This window comes from Spea bombifrons, chromosome 3, assembly GCF_027358695.1.
Source record: "Spea bombifrons isolate aSpeBom1 chromosome 3, aSpeBom1.2.pri, whole genome shotgun sequence".
Taxonomy (NCBI): Eukaryota; Metazoa; Chordata; class Amphibia; order Anura; family Pelobatidae; genus Spea; species Spea bombifrons.
The window spans coordinates 5,001-24,602 of NC_071089.1; the positions used below are offsets into that span (position 1 = coordinate 5,001).

General features: G+C 47.8%; 3 protein-coding genes across 8 annotated transcripts; 1 reads left to right on the forward strand and 2 right to left on the reverse strand.

Moving 5' to 3' along the window:
* Positions 1 to 401: 401 nt before the first annotated feature.
* Positions 402 to 8,858, reverse strand: RRP36 (ribosomal RNA processing 36; the record flags this gene model as incomplete). Its single annotated transcript, XM_053458922.1, has 9 exons — positions 8,769 to 8,858; positions 8,337 to 8,412; positions 5,122 to 5,325; positions 3,668 to 3,803; positions 3,232 to 3,298; positions 2,716 to 2,820; positions 946 to 1,020; positions 757 to 874; positions 402 to 509 (listed from the first exon to the last, which is right to left on the reverse strand). Coding segments are annotated over exons 1-9 (979 nt in total), but the record flags the coding sequence as incomplete, so codon positions are not given.
* On the reverse strand, positions 8,617 to 16,494 carry KLHDC3 (kelch domain containing 3). Of its 6 annotated transcripts, none has more exons than XM_053458892.1 (11): positions 16,410 to 16,494; positions 12,709 to 12,915; positions 12,461 to 12,625; positions 11,941 to 12,056; positions 11,167 to 11,238; positions 10,832 to 11,045; positions 10,446 to 10,532; positions 10,000 to 10,108; positions 9,742 to 9,815; positions 9,356 to 9,434; positions 8,617 to 9,281 (listed from the first exon to the last, which is right to left on the reverse strand). In XM_053458892.1, exons 2-11 carry the CDS (start codon positions 12,860 to 12,862, stop codon positions 9,215 to 9,217), a joined length of 1,137 nt encoding a protein of 378 aa, XP_053314867.1. In that variant the 5' UTR covers positions 12,863 to 12,915; positions 16,410 to 16,494; the 3' UTR covers positions 8,617 to 9,214. The 6 variants fall into 6 exon arrangements, with proteins under 6 accessions (XP_053314867.1, XP_053314871.1, XP_053314866.1 ...); XM_053458896.1 differs by having other exon boundaries at positions 12,709 to 12,912; positions 16,410 to 16,459; XM_053458891.1 differs by lacking the exon at positions 16,410 to 16,494 and adding an exon at positions 14,170 to 14,305 and having other exon boundaries at positions 12,709 to 12,912.
* On the forward strand, positions 14,359 to 18,431 carry MEA1 (male-enhanced antigen 1). Its single transcript, XM_053458897.1, has 4 exons — positions 14,359 to 14,479; positions 17,057 to 17,251; positions 17,664 to 17,754; positions 17,950 to 18,431. The coding sequence occupies exons 2-4, from the start codon at positions 17,057 to 17,059 to the stop codon at positions 18,105 to 18,107; spliced, it is 444 nt and encodes a 147-aa protein (XP_053314872.1). The 5' UTR covers positions 14,359 to 14,479; the 3' UTR covers positions 18,108 to 18,431.
* Positions 18,432 to 19,602: the final 1,171 nt, after the last annotated feature.

Sequence of the window (19,602 nt, forward strand, 5' to 3'; positions counted from 1 at the left end):
CACCTCCACCTCCCTCTGCCCCTCCACACTATAAAAGAGGCCAGGTTAATATGTTCAGAGACAATATAGTGTCCGATGATTAAAAAGCAGAAAAGGGTCAGCAGTCAGTGTTTATTGTATATTTAAAATAAAAAAAAAAAAATATTGCGATTTTATTTAAACTCTCCCAACCCATCTCAATACACAGGAAATGTCCACCCCCTGAACTGTACTACTCCAATGTGGTGGATGAGATTTGTTAGCTGCTCAGAACAAGGCCAATTTGTATCAGGGGCAGCTGGAGTATTGACCAAGCTTTTGCCATATGGATAGACACCTCATCACACCACACTTGCATCTCCCTTGTGAAATGTGGATGAGGCGCTCCAGTAGCTCAGGTTAGAGGTTTGGAAGTCTCTTACGATCTTTATTTGAATTCCGTTTTCGCTTTTTGCTCAGAAAATTTTCCAGCTTCCCTTGTTTCTTTAGTTCATTGAATTTTTCCGCAAGCTCCATTTTCTGAAGGTCACCTAAAGGCCAGAGAAGGACTGTTTAACTGGTTTCTCATCATTACACTTCATGTTAATAACGTACCTGTAACCAACCTAATATCGGATGGCGTTCTCCCAAGTACTCTTCAATAACGTTGACTGCCTTACTTCAGCTTAATTACATGCAAAGGTTCTGCAACATTGTCATGTCCTGCTTGTTTCGACTGGACACCCCCAATCCCTCAGGCTGAAATTCCTCTTATTGCTCTTGCTTTACACCACTTACCTCTCTTCAAGTAGAATGGCTTCTTCCCATGTGCGGCCTGCTCCCTCTGCTGTTTCTTGAACTCTAGCTGTCTCTCTCTCATTTTCTGCTTTTCCTGAGAGGCTTTTTCCTGTTGATCCTTAATAGAAAAGCAACTGTCAAAACCAGCTCTTCCGATGCCATATCCTGCCCCTGACGAGCGGTCCTCACCATTCTGCGCAAGAGTTGCTCCAGCTTGTCCTTCAGTTCCGGGTTACTGACCTTCCTCAGTTTCTTGTTCACAATCTATGGGAGAGAATGACGTGCACGTATAAGAGTGTGGGGGGAAAAAAACCAAAACAACCAATCCAACAGTAAGAATGCCTTGAGAGTCAGAGGCAAGTAAGTCGATTCCATCAAGACTCTCAGTTTTAGAGTTTCTGTCTCCAATGTTAGCAATAGAGAAAGGGGATAAAGAGGGTTTAGAAAATAGGAGGGAATTGTGGAAGTTTTAGGGTTACAGGTAGTAACAGGAGAATTATTGACAAAAATGGGATTAACTGAGAAAGTCAAGCAGAACAAAACCTTATAGGTAGGGTTGTATGTAGTAATAGGAGGGATTACATGGAGGGTTATATTGACTAATAGAAGGAGCCATAGGGAGGGTTGTATACAGGCGTGGCCAAAAGTTTTGACACAAATATTAATTTTCAGTTTAGACGTTGAATTTGCATTAACTCCAGAATGTTAACTCTCTCGTTCACACAGGTGAGAGGGCTGGAGATCACTCTGTTCTGCTGATTGAGTTAGAATAACAGACTGGAAGCTTTAAAAGGGTGGTGCTTGAAATAATTGTTCTTCCTCTGGTAAGATTCAAGGAAACACATGCAGTCATCATTGCTTTGCACAAAAAGGGCTTCACAGGCAAGGTTATTGCTGCTGGTAAGATTGCACCTAAACCAACCATTTATCGGATCACCAAGAACTCCGAGAGATTTAATTGTGAAAAATGCATCAGGGAGTCCGGGTAATGGATGGCATGCCGGGGCAGACTGCAGAGGTCAACACCGCAAATATACACTCTTTGCATAAACTTAATGGAATTTTCATGAAATGCTGGTAATTATACTTCAGTGTTACCATGGTAATATCTGACAAACATATCTAAGAACACTGAAGCAGCAAACTTTGTGAAGACCAATACTTTCATTCTCAAAACCTTTGACCACGACTGTATTTCCTTTCTGAGTTACATCTGATACGCTTCTGTTTTGATGAGCTAGAAGATACTTTTGTATACTAGAGGTTGTCCTCTACATAACAAATGAGTGGAGATTGTAAATCTCGCCCATTCTTGTTATCTATATTTAAATACTACACTATAAGTGGTTTTCCCACGTTCTGTGCCTTTTTCCTGAGATAGAAGTATCACATGAAGAAGTAAGTTGGGAAGTATTGCATTCGGTTAGATGCGCGTTACAACTAGTCTTATTTCGGTTGTCATTGTGAGACAACTGTGGTGTTTGTCTTTGTTTAAACTGCACTCATTAATCATTTGGGATTATATTGGTAAATAAACACACCCTTTTATTGCGTTCATCAGCACCCTTTTTCTATCTATAAGATCAGTGGCAGAAAGCCAGCATTATCTGATCAAATTCTTAAACTGAAGTTCTCTTTCACCCCTCCTTCTCCTCCCCATCCTTACAAAGGCAGCCCAAACCATCAGCAACTTAACATGAGAAAAAGGTAAACGGGGAGGAATAAGCCTGCAGATGGCAGCTCCCACAGGCTACACATAATGTGGGGTTCTTATTCATTGTTCATGTTGAATTGCAAACACCAAGGTGTTTAGTGTTAGTAGGTAACATGCAGGCAGATCCACTGCCCCACTCAACGTAAATATTCTGCATGATAAATTATATTGAAGAACACGGATTCATTATGAAGCGCAAGAAATGGAAAACACTTTGAAAGTTAAGCCAAGGCAGGGACATCTACCTCCTTCTCTCGCTTCTTTACATCTTCAAGGAACGTGTACGTCTTCTCAAACACTTCTGGCTTGAACTCGCCTGAAAGGTCATCAAACCGAGGATCCCTTCGCATCTGGAAGGGGTTTAAAAAAATGTAATGAACAGCACAACTTGTGTCAGGTGACAAATCCCACACAGCAGCCGGCCCACCGAGGCTCAAAGGCAAAAAGTATAGAAACTTCCAGAAAGCCACCGGTTTAGAAGCCATTCCCAAGCGTTTTACTGAGGAGTGCAATGGCCCTGATGTGATTCGCTCTCTGTCCCAAAATATTTACAAAACGAGCAAAAAAGATTTCCAACGATGTGTAGAGCCGCCACATGGCAGGGAAGGTACCGACATGCTGTGTACCTGAGGCTTATCCCCCAGGCTCTATTACACCCAGAAATATCTAGCAACAAGATTGGTAAATGCCTTTTATAAACAATGCTACATATACACTATATATAAAGGCACAACATTAATGCAGTTTTCAGACCATCCAACCTCTTTTTTGGCACCAGTCACTTTTCGCAGAAAGGCAACAGGTCTCTTAGAAGACATCTCCAGAGGTCTGGAACAGGAAATGAAACATGTAAACAACGTCACCCCAGGTGATGACAACATAACTGAAAAGTCCAAACCTCCTGTCTCGCAAACACACAAGCAGATGGTAATCGAACGGACCACTGCTCTTGGAGGGACCCCAGAAATACCCCGTAACCAACACAAAGAGACGCAGCAGTCCTTCTAGAGGCACCAAGAGATATATGGGAAGAATATCGACAGAATAGGATAGCCGAGTGGTCCCTTTTTGGCTTCTGCCTGCATCCATGTGATGTACTCTCCACCAAGGTGAGGTAGACTGTACAGAGCCTTACCATTACACACACAATTAATAGATAAACGTAAGGATTTAGGCCTTGGTCCCGTCAGTACTCACTGATCTTTGCCAGGCCTCGCCTTTTCAGGGTCCTCACGCCGCCCTCCGCTCGCTCCTTTCATTTGTCGGTAAAGTTCTTTAGTACCAACCTTGTTCTGCAGTTGGAGCAAGTCTTCGAAAGACATTGTGGAAAGTTCTGGGGATTAAACAAAAACGATCCTTATATATTTATATAGTTCTTCTCTAGTTGCAATATATCAAAAGCAAACACACATAGAATATATCAAACCTCCCATACAAACAGAATCCTCCCGCAGTCGGCCCATCAGTAACTTGTTATAACGTTTTCCAACAATACATCAATCTATAGAGAAACTCACAGGTCTTTCCAATAAATAATTATCTTAATGAAAAGACCAGTGAGCTCGTGTCTCTATGGAATATATATATATATATATATATATATATATATATATACATACATACATATATACACATATATATACACACACACACATGCTGTAACGGGAACAAGGGTGACCGCTCCTTTCCTAGCCGTCATTTTCTTACTAATAACTGGCTACAAGATGGAGTAAATAGAAAATCTCTAGACCAGCAGGGTTTACACATATATATATATATATAATCCGTAATTCCAAGTTGTTGCCAAAGCCAATCCTAGGATCCAAACAAATCACTTCACAGCATGAATGCTCAATAAAATTCACTTTTTCACAAATTTTTATTAATCAGTTGGTCTCTGTGGAGTGATAGGTTCAGATTTGCTTGAAACCAAATTTGGATTAGCAGGGATGGGATCGCCGACTTCCCAGAGATCCCTCTGAGGGCAAATGCGGATATCAATTCAGAGAAGTGTCCACAGCCAGGTTGCCTGCTATTCGTAGTTTTGTTATATACTGTATAATTGACACATGGCTAATTAAAGGGACTCCACGGCCATCACTTTCACTTAATTGCATAGGACTCAGTGGTCCCTCTCTGGAAAATGCATTGATGGTGGGGATGAACTAACGGTCAAACATGAAGACAGATCATTGTTTAGTACCAATAAAGTCCCTTTATCCGCAGACATGGAGGCGGCCATTGTCGTCAGTCGGAGTGCAGATACTTCCTGAAGGAAACCTCACACTTTAGTAACATTAATGAACTCTGATATTTTAATGCGCCAACGGAGAACCTTCCAGGGGACGCCCCAGTCAGTACACGCAGTCTAACGCATACAATACCTCGGGGGTCCTTTAACCTTCCAAGGGGTCCATTTGGAAAATGCAGCGAGCAGAATCCCCCCACCCATCAGCTAAATGTCCCGCAGGAACACATCTCCTGCACCCGCTCTGAAAGCGCTGCGGATGGGGGTTTGTTTAGACCCCTGTGTTTAAGAAGGGCTACTGCGGATTTCGATCAGTTTTTAAGCAGCCAGTGGCAAGAATCATCGGACCCCAGAGAAGACGGGCAGCGGCAGGTGGTTTTTCCTCATTTTGAAGAACGCCCACCTTCACCATGCTGAGTTTCCTCGCCCTCCTCTCCGCTCTCTACGTCTTCGCCGTCCGTGTCTTCAGAGCTGGATTCTTCGTGAAGCTCGGGGCTTGGCTCTCTCACAGTTTCCCGGTATCTCGGGGGGCCGATAGGCTGCCTTCTCATCCTTTCTGGGCGGCTTAATCCTTTACTGTGACCTGGAGAACTTCCACCCGCCGTTCCTGCAGAGAGAAGAACCCAACACTGAAACCCCCGACCTCAGACCCCATACACCGCCCCCGACCCGAACACTCTAAGATTTAAACACCCCATGACACCAAAACCCGTGACTTCAGCTCCACAAGAGTTTAACCTCCAGACCTTATTCCCCCGTTATAAACACCACACGTGTCCCTCACCCTCACGATACGGAACTCGCCCCCTCCGCTCACAGCTATCCGGTATGTTTCCGGTCACGTGACAAACACTTCCTGCGTTCAGCCTGACAATCTAAACGCGCGCTCACGCCGGAAAAGGATGGGCTCGTCCCTTCGGCGGACACGTGTTACTATAGCAACCGCTGCATCAGCTTATTTAGGTCGGGAAGAAGTCACCCACCGTCCGCAACAGCGCAACAACAGTCACTGACCTACGTACAGTGTTTGTACACAACAACACAGTCACACACCTTGCACACTGTGTAAACACAACAACAGTCACACACCATGCACACAGTTTGTACGCAACAGTCACACACCACGCACACAGTGTATACACAACAACACAGTCACACACCATGCTCCCAGTCACCTACATACAGTGTGTGTACACAACGCATGCACGGAGTATATATGCACACCAGCAGCACACAGGGGCGACACACGGTGCTGTCAGTGGCGTCCGTAGAATTGTTTTGACTTTACATCATTTTTATTGTTTCTCAGAGACCTGGAACCAGCCCTCCAAACCCTACGAGCTTCTCCACAGCGAGCAATTGCAACAGCACCACCAGCGCCGAGACAGGACGAGCGAGCAGGTGTTCTCAGCGAGTGTCGGTACACCTACAACAAGGGTATAATCTAACACCGGTGGGTCAGAGGCTAAAATGGAATAAACTTTTCTTTAATGAGAGGTTGGTGGATAAGCGGAACAGACTTGGTAGAGAGTAATATGGTGAGGGTATTAAACATACATGGGATAGACATACGGCTCCTGAATCTAGGACGAGACCAACGACTGATTACAGTTTGAGTCTTTACAGCAGGTGAAACGAGCGACTAGACGGGGGCCGACCTACCGGCAGGCTCTGGGCTTCTGTGCTGCTCACAATGTACTGTTACAGCGTTAAGTTGTGAAGGGGTTAAACGTACAGAGACATTTTGGGCACCAGTTTATAGGAGACACCTGGTCATTTTCATAAAGAGGAATTTGGAATCGAAACAGTTAAACATAAAAAAATGATTTTTTGTGGTCCCTATTAAGGGCTAATAAATGTGTAGGGGTTCAAGAGAATACCCCTCTTTATCTCATTAGAGATTTTTACCTTTAGCTCACAGCAGCGAGGTGAATGGTATAGTGTAGGACTCGCCTAAGAGGTTTGCCATGACGTGGCAGGCGAGCTTCCATTTTAATGGCCATTGGAGTGAAACTAAAAACCTCCATTTGTCTATATAAGCACAGGTGTTTGGGATAGTGCGCAGGTAACTTTTTTCGGTGTTTGTTCTATGTATTTTGGGCTGATGAATACTATAGCCGTTGCTGCCGCCCAAGAATGATGGGAGTTTGAGCGCAGGGCTTTCTTTTGTGTGTTTATAAAAAAATGATTGTGAAGCTAACATATGGCTGGAGGTCACCGCATTACTGCACAGAGCCTATGGCCGGAGACAGGCATCCATTACACCGCGTTGCGTTATCGCACAGAGCCTATAGCCGGAGACAGGCACCTGTTAGGCTCTGTGCAGCAACGCGATGTAACGCCAGAGGCAGGCACCTGTTACACCGTGTTGCATTACTGCACAGAGCCTACAGCCGGAGACAAGCACCCGTTACACCGCGTTGCTGCACAGAGCCTACGGCCGGAGACAGGCACCCGTTACACCGCGTTGCTGCACAGAGCCTACGGCCGGAGACAGGCATCCGTTACACCGCGTTGCCCGCACAGAGCCTACGGCCGGAGACAGGCACCCGTTATACCGCGTTGCTGCACAGAGCCTACGGCCGGAGACAGGCACCCGTTACACCGCGTTGCTGCACAGAGCCTACGGCCGGAGACAGGCACCCGTTACACCGCGTTGCTGCACAGAGCCTACGGCCGGAGACAGGCACCCGTTATACCGCGTTGCTGCACAGAGCCTACGGCCGGAGACAGGCACCCGTTACACCGCGTTGCTGCACAGAGCCTACGGCCGGAGACAGGCACCCGTTACACCGCGTTGCTGCACAGAGCCTACGGCCGGAGACAGGCACCCGTTATACCGCGTTGCTGCACAGAGCCTACGGCTGGAGACAGGCACCCGTTACACCGCGTTGCTGCACAGAGCCTACGGCCGGAGACAGGCACCCGTTACACCGCGTTGCTGCACAGAGCCTACGGCCGGAGACAGGCACCCGTTATACCGCGTTGCTGCACAGAGCCTACGGCCGGAGACAGGCACCCGTTATACCGCATTGCTGCACAGAGCCTACGGCTGGAGACAGGCACCCGTTACACCGCGTTGCTGCACAGAGCCTACGGCCGGAGACAGGCACCCGTTACACGGCCTTGCATTATCGCAAAGAGCCTACGGCCGGAGACAGGCACCCGTTACACCGCCTTGCATTATCTCAAAGAGCCTACGGCCGGAGACAGGCACCCTTTACACCGCCTTCCATTACCGCACAGAGCCTACGGCCGGAGGCCTCTCTGATTTAAGACGGTGCCCTCTTGTTGCGGAAGTTTTTCTCTCCTTTTTTATGTTGACTCCCTTTAAGGATTTTAACGTTTCTATCATATCCCCAGTCTGTCTCATCTTTCGTCCAAGCTATACATGTTAGGTTTGCAAAGAAACAGGTACACAAATGCTTCATATGGTGGAAAATACTGATGTAAACCACTGTCTGTTCTGACAAGCACCAGGCCAGCCACAATATGCAATTGAATCGTAGTAGATGTCAGCACATAAAGACATCAAATGCAAGCCGCAGATAGTAATTATTCGCTCCATGCTTTTAGCTTGCACTGGTTCTCCTACTCAGAAAAAAGGGCAGTAGATACCTGGAATTGACCTCCAGTGGAGAACATAGAAAAGAGTAAAGTAATTTAAGAAAGCTTGGGCCACGCACAAAGCCACCTGAAAAAAAAAATAAGAGGTTTACAAAAGGGTCAAACGGCTCTTTCATGCTGCTGCCATCCAGGTAAACTCTGAAATGTATGCGTTCCTTTTACCGAGACCGCTCACAGATAACACAAACACGGCCCACAGGGTCTATGAATAACTTGGCTCTCTCTGAGACCCCGTATAAGCCATCTTACATCAAACAAAACCACCTAAAAAAATGATTGATTTATTTTTTATTTAAATTATACATTTTTATTGATGTGGGTGGGGCAAGTCGTGTCCAGGTGGGATGGCTGAAGACCCTGTGGATATCACTCGGCATAATCATGTTGGTTAATGTGGCCCTAACGCTTCAGAGCATGTCTCACATCAAATATATATTTCATAGCTGCCAACAGTCTGGAAACTGCTTGACTTATCTCTTGGCTGTTGACGATCACAGCGGATGTCCCACTCATTGGGAACGCTGGCACGCAAGCGGGCGCAGCGCCCAAATCCAGTCGTCCATGTTCATTAAGGCAACGCAGGCACCTCACACACTTGGGTGTTTATCCGCAGTCAGCACCGGCACGTCGGGCCCCCCCGAGAGCCTTGGAAAGAAATGTAGATGCATCAAATAAAAGCGAACCCTCCTGAACGCAATGTATGCAGGCAGGAGCCGTCCGTTCAGCATCAGCGTGGGGAGAAGTGCATGTTTTACCGTCTTTTGATTACAGATTGCAGCTCTGAGAAGGCGGCACAGGAGTCTCATTAATAAAGGATAAGGAGATACCGTACAAAAAGTCGCTGTAAGATGCGTGAGGTCAGAGCCACGCTATCCATGAGAAGACAGCAGGGGGCGGCTGATGTTGCTGTTGGTCGTCATCGCGGATAACTCCCACCTGACGCAAACGCAAAACGTAAGTAAATTGGGCAGCTCGCAGCCCGAGAACAGCCCTGACATGAGGGTACTTACCGAATATCATGGGGCAGGCAGGACTGGTCCAAGTTATAGTGTAATACGGCCAGTTTACACAGAGTCTTCAGGCTGGGACCTGAAGGAAGGATACAGTGAGCAGCCACTCCTCATAAATATAATTTCTGACTGGCGCATGCGCTATTAACGGCAATCTCTGTCCTAGCAACAAAAACTGTCAATTGTTCTATGGTTAGGTTTATATTTCATTCTTTTCCTGCCCTGACTCCAGGAACAAGTAGATCCCTCCCCCCAAAGGCATAGATGGGGCATTACATGCAAAAGATCCTGTATGAAGGGCTCCAGGGGTCGCAGCAGTCATGTAATTGGTAATAAAGCACTGAGCTATAACCCCAGGGGTGCAGCGCCCTCACGCCGATACTTACTGAAGTCCAGAATATACAGGTCCGAGTGATCCATCAGGTAAAACCCATCCTGGATATCCTGATCCTGAGACGGGCTGAGGAGGAGAGAGAAAGGAAAAAAGGGACATAAGTAATGAGAACCCGCCATCTGCCACCTCCAGTTACACCAGTGCAATGGCCATAGGACATCACACACCTCGTTGATTCATTCTAATCATAGCCAACCAAGCCCTGGGCCACCCCGAGCCTCCTGGACTCTGTTACGTCTGGTCCTGTTACCTGGTGCCCCCAAAGAGCAAGATCTTGTCTCCCACAATGCAACAGCACTGTCTGCGTCGGGCACATGGTCCCTTCCCCTGAACCTCCATGCGGACCCAGCGCCCCAGCTCTATGAGAAGTAACAGAATATAAATTAGCACACAAGCCTAGGAGCGACATTCAAGACACGTCACGCAATGCAGGAGGAACACAACCTGGCAACTGACACTCAGGTGTCTTACACAACGGCAGAAAGGGGGTGACACTCTGCAAGGGCCAAGCCACGTAAACATTACTTCATAGAGAGGCAGCAGCTTCCAGCCAAACCAACATTACCCCCCCTAAGAAGGGCAACAGGCCCCCAGTCATTACCCCCCGCCAGGGCAATGGCCCTAACTGCACCACACCCAACCTCTAACTCTCAAATAAGATCTTGTCCCTGTTCCACATGAGCAGAAAGCCAGTACCTGGGGTATATTTCCACAGATCTTGAAAGTGACGGTTCAGCCGAGCATTATATCCACCGAAGACATACAGCTCTCCACGGTACGCAACTGTGACACAGAGACAATCAGACAACGAGCTGGAACTGCGACGATAACAAACCCCACACTCAGCACCCCGAGGAAGATGAACGGGGAAACGGAGGTGTTCCGACACACAAGAGCTCTCCCCTTCCCAAATAAAACATGCAGATGACTCTGTTACGCAGGATGGGTAACCATAACCCTTTCAAGTGAAATTTGCCAGTAATAACCCAACTACCAACCTGCGATTGTATTGGCTTAAACCTTGGTGGCGCATGTTTATACACCTTTCCTTCCCAAGCTGGCGCCGTTTGGCAGATACTCACATGCCGAGTGGCTTCTCCTTCCCTCCAGCGGTGGGGTACTCTGCGGAGCCTCTACCCAGCTCTCTGTCACCAAGTCAAACACACAGATTCGGTTGCAGTAAATCTCGTTGTTGGAGTGAAACGGCCCCGATCTGTCCGCCCGACCACCAAATACAAACATCCGATTCCCAATCACTGTGGCCGAGTGAAAATCCCTCCAGCGAGCAGGGGTTCCCTGCAAACAGAAGCAACATTGTGGATCCTGCTGCTAAAATAACCAAATGGTCTAGAGGAAATTACATGGAACCAGAGGGGTCGGAGGCATTATGAAGGGGCCAGAGTTAAACACGTTTTACCTTGGCATTGACAAGGGACCAGTTCATGAACTTAGTGTCCAGTTTGTGGATATCATTGGAGAAGCAGTCAGCCTGAAAGAAAGGGCAGAGAGCAGTCAGGAAAATCTGCCCTCCACGCCCCAAGTACACTAGGACTTGGAGAGAAGTCCTCAAGCCCAGGCAGAAGCGGACTGTGTTTATAGAAAGAAAAAACGGGAGAAAAGTTCTCTGAACTCTATTTCCCAATAAAAACGTTAAGTGGAAACCCACATTTTTTTTAGTATCACAATACCTATGAATTAAACAAAAATGTTTTCTTTTTTTAAAGCAGTTGTTTTTCACCCCATCATATACTCTGACTAATGAAAGTCTATGGAGGAACGCACTTCATTAGCATTGTTGTAAATTATCAGCTCAGCGTGGTATTTGAGCCGGGAAAGTCATCCAAAATATCACGACTGAAAACAATGGCGGCTCCTGGTCTGCAGATAAAGGGAGTTTATTGGAACAAATAGGGATAAAACCAGGTTTTGTGGGGGGGTTATAACTGCATACAGAGCTGGGGTTTAATGCTTAAAGATTTTTCTTCATAGGACCTCCCCATTAAAATATAATAAGAATACTAGCACTGGCAAGTTTGACTACTGAACATGCGCTGCTCCAGAAATGCCCTACAGATGGAAAAATCTCTACTGCAGGTTCCCAAGACAGGTTTCTAAATTCAGTCATTGCAGGGCGGCCGCCATCAAGGTTTCCTTTGCCAGATGAATACGTCGGCCCACTGATAAGTCTCACCATCTGTTCATATCCTCCAAAGATATACATAGTCCTTTCCAGGACGCAGGCTGAGTGGCCATCTCGTGCTCCAGGAATCCGACCAGTAACACCGGGAGTTGCCCACTGATGATTTCCTAAAAAAAGGAAATTTGTTTTTTCCCCCTCTTAAAGTTGCCCCCCCACCACCATCAATAAACCAAGAAGCTTTTGTTGTTTTCCTTCCCGTGACCCTTCATGAGTGATTTTATCAGCAGATACCTCCAGCCGATCGGCAACAAAGATGGCTCTGCAGTCCCCATCCCCACAGCCTTCTACCAGCAGCAGGACTGGGGAGCTGCCACAGGCTAGCCGGCCATTAAGCTAGACGGGGGGGGGTATGCTCTGAAGAGGGGCTCACACAGAAACACTATGCAGAGTCTCCGGAGGTGGCCGCTGCTAAATGTCCACGAAAGAAAGGTTACGTAAAGAATAATAAAATGACATGCCTGTCTCTTTAAGGCCTGTGGACACTACAGTAACAAGCATACCGTAGGCTGACCTGTGTGAAATGTATAAAGGACATTGCAGGCTCCTTCGGTATCATTACGGCCGCCCCATATATAGATGACATCATCGATCAGTACAGCGGTGTGTCCGTATCTCATGTACGGGACCTTCGATGGAGAGCAGGAGGCAGGTGGGAGCTTCCTCCATCGAAGAGACACTATGAGAGAGCATATGGAGGAAGAAACGTGAGTGCATGTGACAGCCCGATGACTCCCGCTCACCCCGCACCTTGTGACGTACCAACGTTGAAGACATGCACATCGATCTGGCGCAGAGTGTCGTAGTCCTCTCCTGAGCAGTAACCCCCAAAGGAAAACACCTGATGTCCCACAGCCACCGCAGCATGATTCACCCTGCGCGGACCCCCCTCCAAGTGCACCGTCCACCGCGGCATCCCCCAACACCATGCCGGGGCAAGAAGGGGACCGTGCGTCACACCAGGCACTGCTTATATAGGAGAAAAGAAGATTAATGACCAAACCCGGCCCCGCGCTCTTCCGCAGCTGTCTGCATATAGGCAGAGGTACCAACAAATCCTTTACATTGTTAGCCGAACGGGTCATCCGTCCTGGGCTCGTCATTCAACTTAAATATATATATATTGGAAGAAGATACGAACAACAACAATCGGGGTGAATGGGCAGATTCTCAGGGTTATGACCCCAACCTCGGGGTGAATGGGCAAATTCTCAGGGCTGTTATTCCCCCCTCGGGGGCTATGGGCAGATTCTCAGGGTTGTTACTCCAGTCTCGGGGGGAATGGGCAGATTCTCAGGGTTGTTACCCCAGCCTCAGGGTGAATGGGCAAATTCTCAGGGTTGTTACCCCAGTCTCGGGGGGAATGGGCAGATTCTCAGGGTTGTTACCCCAGCCTCAGGGTGAATGGGCAAATTCTCAGGGTTGTTACCCCAGTCTCGGGTAAATGGGCAAATTCTCAGGGTCACACAGCCTTGGGCTGACTTGATGATATGTGAGCTTTTCTCCCTGCTTTATCTCAACTGGAATCCCTGCTTGAACCCAGGTGACATTCAGAATTTCTTTACCTCCTGCCAAGTCATGTGTTTCAGCGTAATCTGGCCAATCAGTGCACACCTAGGAGACACAGCTAAGAAATACTATTTAACGGGTCGCTCTAATGTCCCAAAAAGACTCACCAAAGAGTGCATATTAAAGGACTGAAAATTGCTTAGAAACTAAAAGTATTTTCCTTTAGGAGAAGCTGCAGCAAAACCTCTCCCCTTGGCCTGATGTGGGTGTGAAGCAGCCAACCAGTAGCAAGTGATCACTGGAGGCTTCATCAGAACACTTCCCCTGCAGAATCCCCCCACGCGTGTGCAATGGAGCCCACGCGTGAATTTAAAGCCCCCCCCCCCAGTTATGCACAAGGTGGCTGCTGGAGCGTCCCTTTAATTTGGGGGAAGTCCTATCTTCTAACAAGGCTCCGTTGCCCGATTGGGGTACTTTGGCGAAGAGGCGCCGTATAGAGAGGGAATCCCGAATATTCACGCTTTTATACAGCATTAAATACTCGGGTGCGCATTGAGTTACCCCAACAGCAGGCAGGACCGTTATTGATAAGCGTGTTAGGGCGTACAGTCTGGTGAATTAAAGGGTTAATATGGGGGGTAGGGGTTTTTTTTATACCTGCGACCAGACCGAAAGTCTTTGCCCCAAATAGTCAGCCCCGGTCAGAGAGCTCACCATAACAGCGACCTCAGCGCCAGAGTCCACTCGGACGGAAAGACTTGGGCTATTCCGCCACACTTAGCCGGAAATATATAATAGAGCCTCCGCCACACCTGGTCGGAAATACCTTGGAGCTTCCGCCACGCATACGTCGCCAAGCAAAAACCACTACGTAAACGTGCGTAACAGCATGTACCAGACTAACAGAAACTGCCACACTCTGCCGGAAGTTCCGCGCGTACAGCTCTAGTCCACCGGAAGTGTCGTTATACAGCTGCTGTCATTCTCGGATCGGTTGGGTTTACCAGGTGAAAGGAAGCCTCAGGTACCGAGCATCCTGCCTAGAAGCCCTATTACCCTTTACAGTATTTAGCCGGCCACCTACTGCCCCCTTTACCCACTAAGCTGCCCTAACCCAATTAGTGCCCCCAAAGCTGCCTATAACCCATTACTGCCCTTTTCACCCCTAAGCTGCCTGTACCTCGTTACTGCCCCCAAACCCCAAGGCTACCTGTACCCCATTCCTGCCTCCTTTACTCCATAGACTGCCTGTATCTCATTACTGCCTTCTTTACCCCCTAGGCTGAATGTATCCCATTACTGCCTCCTTTAGCCCCTAGGCTGCATGTATCCCATTACTGCCTTCTTTATCCCCTAGGCTGCATGTATCCCATTACTGCCTCCTTTAGCCCCTAGGCTGCATGTATCCCATTACTGCCTCCTTTAGCCCCTAGGCTGCATGTATCCCATTACTGCCTCCTTTAGCCCCTAGGCTGCATGTATCCCATTACTGCCTCCTTCACCCCCTAGGCTCCATGTACCCCATTATTACCTCCTTTACCCCCTAGGCTCCATGTACCCCATTATTGCCTCCTTTACCCCCTAGGCTCCATGTACCCCATTATTGCCTCCTTTACCCCCTAGGCTCCATGTACCCCATTATTGCCTCATTTACCCCCTAGGCTGCATGTACCACATTATTGCCTCCTTTACCCCCTAGGCTCCATGTGCCCCATTACTGCCTCCTTTACCCCCTAGGCTGCCTGTACACCATTGCTGCATTTTTTACCCCCTAGGCTGCCTGTACCCCATTACTGCCTCCTTTACCCCCTAGGCTGCATGTACCCCATTATTGCCTCTTTACCCCCTAGGCACCATGTACCCCATTATTGCCTCCTTTACCCCTAGGCTCCCTGTGCCCCATTACTGCCTCCTTTACCCCCTAGGCTGCCTGTACACCATTGCTGTCTTCTTTACCCCCTAGGCTGCATGTACCCCATTATTGCCTCTTTACCCCCTTGGCACCATGTACCCCATTATTGCCTCCTTTACCCCTAGGCTCCCTGTGCCCCATTACTGCCTCCTTTACCCCCTAGGCTGCCTGTACACCATTGCTGTCTTCTTTACCCCTAGGCTCCATGTGCCCCATTACTGCCTCCTTTACCCCCTAGACTGCCTGTAACCCATTACTGCCTCCTTTACCCCCTAGGCTGCATGTATCCCATTACTGCCTCCTTTACCCCTAGGCTCCATGTGCCCCATTACTGCCTCCTTTACTCCCTAGGCTGTATGTACCTTGTTGTTACAGACCCAGTCCCCCAGACTGCTTCCACCCCTTAGGCTGCATGTACCCCATTTTTTTCTCACATAACCCAAGGGCTGCTTGTACCTCATCACTGTCCTATTCTCAAGAGGCTTCTTTCATGTCAAGATTGCTACTAGTCCTCCAGGCTGCATGTACCCCATTCCTGCCCCATTCCCCATACCATTAACTTCCCTGCTTTTAAGAGACTGAAACATGACTCTAGGTTGCACTACTTTGTTTCCTATCATGCACTTGAGGTAAAATACATAGGATTCGGGGTGGGGGGTCGTTATGGCTGTCCCTACATAACGTGATTTTGATTGTTATGTCTTTAATATGTCAGTCGAGAGGGCGGCAGCTGAGCAGCGATTCATACAAAACGTTCTGTACTCTAGATTGTAAGTTCCTGTGCATAGGACCCACCTTACCTCTTGTTTCTGTAACTCAAGTTGTTATGTTAAATACTATTTGTCATGTCTTGTTTACCCATTGTACAGTGCTGCGGAATATGATAGCGCCATATAAACAATAAATTATAAGGGCCTCCCAGGACAGGCATAGGGTTGTTGTTGTTGTTCAGCCTTGATACCCGCCATGTGATGAATTGTGAGGCTCTGGACTCTGTTTTTTTATATAATGCAAGTAAATATAATAAATCCGGTGAACCTACCTCCCTCCTCTCGTCTTCTTCCTGTTCTTCTAAAGCCGCGTCTCTCCTGTGACCTCTTGTCAGGTTGCGCCTAAAATAGGTCTGGAGGCTGGCGAAGTGTCTGCGCCATAAGTTATTTCAGGAAGTCACATTGAAGCTTGTGAAACAGGCTCAATGGCGTTGGCAGAGGCCCACATAGCTCAATGGGACACCCAGGGGACCCAGTAGGGGTACCCAGAGCTCAATGGGGGACACCCATGGGGGCCTTCATGGGTTCCCAGAGCTCAATGTGACACCCAGAGGAGCCCACAGGGTTACCCAGAGCTCAATGGGGCACCCAGGGGAGCCAGCAGGGGTGCCCAGAGCTCAATGGGACACCCAGATGGGGGGCGCAAGGGGTACCCAGAGCGTAGTGGGGTTCATGGAAATCCAACAGGAGTTATTGAACTTAATAGGAAACTCTAGGAGGCCAAGCCGGGTACCTAATAATGTTTACACACAAAGTTATAACCGTCCCTGTCGTGAAAATGCAACAAAATGTTTTGAAGGAAAATGCTGGATGTATAGGAGGTACCAATAGCGGTTTGATACAGAGAAATAAAGAGATTCCCCCTGACTACCGCGCAGGGTAAAATTTTAATGCCCTTCCGTGTTTATATTTCTTGTAGATGGGTCCTGAACGGATCTTTCCAAATCAGAATGATGAGCTTGGAGACCCCCAAGATCCCCCTGTAGCCTTTAGTGGGGGAGAGGAGGAGGAGGAGGATGAAGATGGTGTCCAGAGTGGATACCAATACCAGCCACTAAACCAGGAACCAGAGGAAGGAGCCCAAACTGAGGGGGATCTACAGGAGCGGCTGCAGGTGACGGAACATGGGGCAGAACTGGGCAAATCCCCTCTACTGGTGCATGACTCAGAGCTCTCACTGAGAACATGACAGGGCATCGCAGGTTAACCCTGTCAGTGCTAGTGTGCAGAGATTTTTGGAAAGCTTAGTGGCAGAGACCACTGCAATAAAATGTAAAAAGCTACAAAGCTTTATAACCCCCGAACCGCTGAATTAACTATACATCATACAGGGCATCTAACTAATTTATTAATTATACAGTGCCGGCTTGCTGCTTTAACTATACCTCATTCCGAGGACGGCTCGCTGATTTATACATATTACATTATATGGGGCAGGCTTGCTGATGAGCCTTTTACCCCGTAATTTGCTTTTACTGCAGCTTTATACTAGTTATTAACCCTGTTCCTTCTGCTCTGCGTTTCAGGCAATGCGTTTGCACCTCCCCGATCCCCCACCAGATAGCGAAGATGAGGAGGAGAGCGAGACGGCTTCCAGCTCCATCCCAATGGATCCAGGTGTGTAGAGAACACTGTGAGTGGGGATGATGCCCCCATATTACTTACCTCCTGCGTGTCCATTGTTTGAGGTCAGCCCATACACTGCGCCCTGACGCCCCTCGCTGCACCACACATCACTCATACCCTACACCCCTATACACACAATGCCCCCAGAGCTGTTCCTCTGACACCCTCTCATTTTACACCATGCAGAGCACGTGGAGCTGGTAAAGAATACGATGGCTGCTGTGAAGTTGCCTTCGCTTTCTGTCCCGCTGTGGGCTCAGCAGATATCAGATGCCGATTGGCAGAAGCTGGTCAATCAGACGATTCAGTCCCGAGCGGCCGCTCCTGTGCACAGCAAAAAGTGACATTTCTGCTTTATAAGAAAGGTGGGAACTCATCAGCTGCCCTCAAGACTGTCCCAAAGAGCGGGTGTGTTTGGATACCATGTGAGGATTTGAGTAACACGTGTACGCATACCAGCTCACGACAACACAGAATCTTCCACATAACATGACCCTGTGTTTTATCCGCTGCAATCAAGCTAAAAGAAGAGGCAGAATTGGGACGCCAGCGCATTCCTTTATTTTTTCGAAAGCTTTTTTCATTTTACTTAATTTGTTGAGCAGTTGCTTAAGTGGCGCGGGACACATGATGACCAAAGCGATCAGTGAATAAAAGCATTGTCTAAATATAGCGTCTGCTCACTGGACTCTGGCAGTACAGCGGCACCAGCCGTGGGGGTCAAAGCTTTAGAAACCTACTGGTAATTCATTGCAGACAATGTAGTTTGTGGTTAAAGGAGCAGCGATGGCTGTGCTGTTCAGCAGTCGCTGTCCCCTGGATGTGTCACTTTGGTTGAAGCTCCCAGTAAGACGGTAAGTAACCAAGAGCTTACTGAAACCTGTCTATTTCCTAGGAACCCGAGTGTTTCAGGGAGAAGAGCGCTGCAGACGGCACAAGCAGCCATGAGAATGAGTGAGGAGGAGAGTCACCGCTTCCCGTTAGTGTAGTGATAGCCTGTGAAGTCCTACTCAAGGGTAACGTTATTCCCAAGTAAACGTAACTAGGAGTCCCGATACGATTTACTGACACTCAGTCGCGGTTGTTTACTCCATCGCTTGCTCTGTGGTCATGTAACTCGGGTTTCCTAAAGCTGCCGTTCCACCTTCTCTGCTGAATTTCACACTTTTATATTTAAACCCAGAGTTAGAAACAACATCCCTGTTCCTCCCCAGAAAAATAACTTCTTTCTATAAAATGTGGCATTATTTATAATTCCTTGAGCGAATGCTTGTCATGTGAAACAAAAGTGGCGCTCATTGGTTGTTCCCATAGAAATAAATTAAAAAAAAAAAAAAGCTTCTTACGTGTTTTTGTATTTATGTGGTTACGTTTTCAGAGGAAAGAATAAAGTCAAGGTTATTTGCTTAACAAACTAGACAGATAATTTAACATCCTGTCTGAGTGGAACAGCGCCTTTAAGGAGACCTCCATATTAGAGGACTGCATTGGGATGCGGGACCTAAGCCATACCTGTTTTCTAAGGGCTCATTGGGGTAATATTTCACAGAAAAACCCTGTCCTGTTAAACTGGCGGTGGCTCCCATGTGTCACGCAGACAGAGGTGCCAGAGAGCAAAATAAATGAATACAAACTAGACCCTGAAGTGCTCATTTTGCTTAAAGCAGATCTTTGAAGCGGAAAATAAAGGTCAGGGTTACTTTACAGAAGCCCAAAGAAGAAAAGAAATCCTTGAGCACGAAACCTGCTTTAACATTGCTTTGTCTGCAGACCTGGAGGTCACCATTGCGGTCAGTCATGTGATGTGAGCTGATGCTTTATGGCAATGCTAATGAAGTC

What these genes read in the sequence shown, in the direction of transcription:
- KLHDC3 (XM_053458892.1), bottom strand. Translation starts at nt 12,862, where the DNA reads ATGCCGCGGTGGACGGTGCACTTGGAGGGGGGTCCGCGCAGGGTGAAT. An exon ending in GGTCCCTTGTCAATGCCAAG is followed by an intron (nt 11,046 to 11,166) that starts GTAAAACGTGTT and finishes TTCTGTTTGCAG; the next exon opens with GGAACCCCTGCTCGCTGGAG. An exon ending in TGCCTGCCCCATGATATTCG is followed by an intron (nt 9,282 to 9,355) that starts GTAAGTACCCTC and finishes CGTTTGCGTCAG; the next exon opens with GTGGGAGTTATCCGCGATGA.
- MEA1 (XM_053458897.1), top strand. Translation starts at nt 17,057, where the DNA reads ATGGGTCCTGAACGGATCTTTCCAAATCAGAATGATGAGCTTGGAGAC. An exon ending in ATCTACAGGAGCGGCTGCAG is followed by an intron (nt 17,252 to 17,663) that starts GTGACGGAACAT and finishes TCTGCGTTTCAG; the next exon opens with GCAATGCGTTTGCACCTCCC. An exon ending in CTCCATCCCAATGGATCCAG is followed by an intron (nt 17,755 to 17,949) that starts GTGTGTAGAGAA and finishes TACACCATGCAG; the next exon opens with AGCACGTGGAGCTGGTAAAG.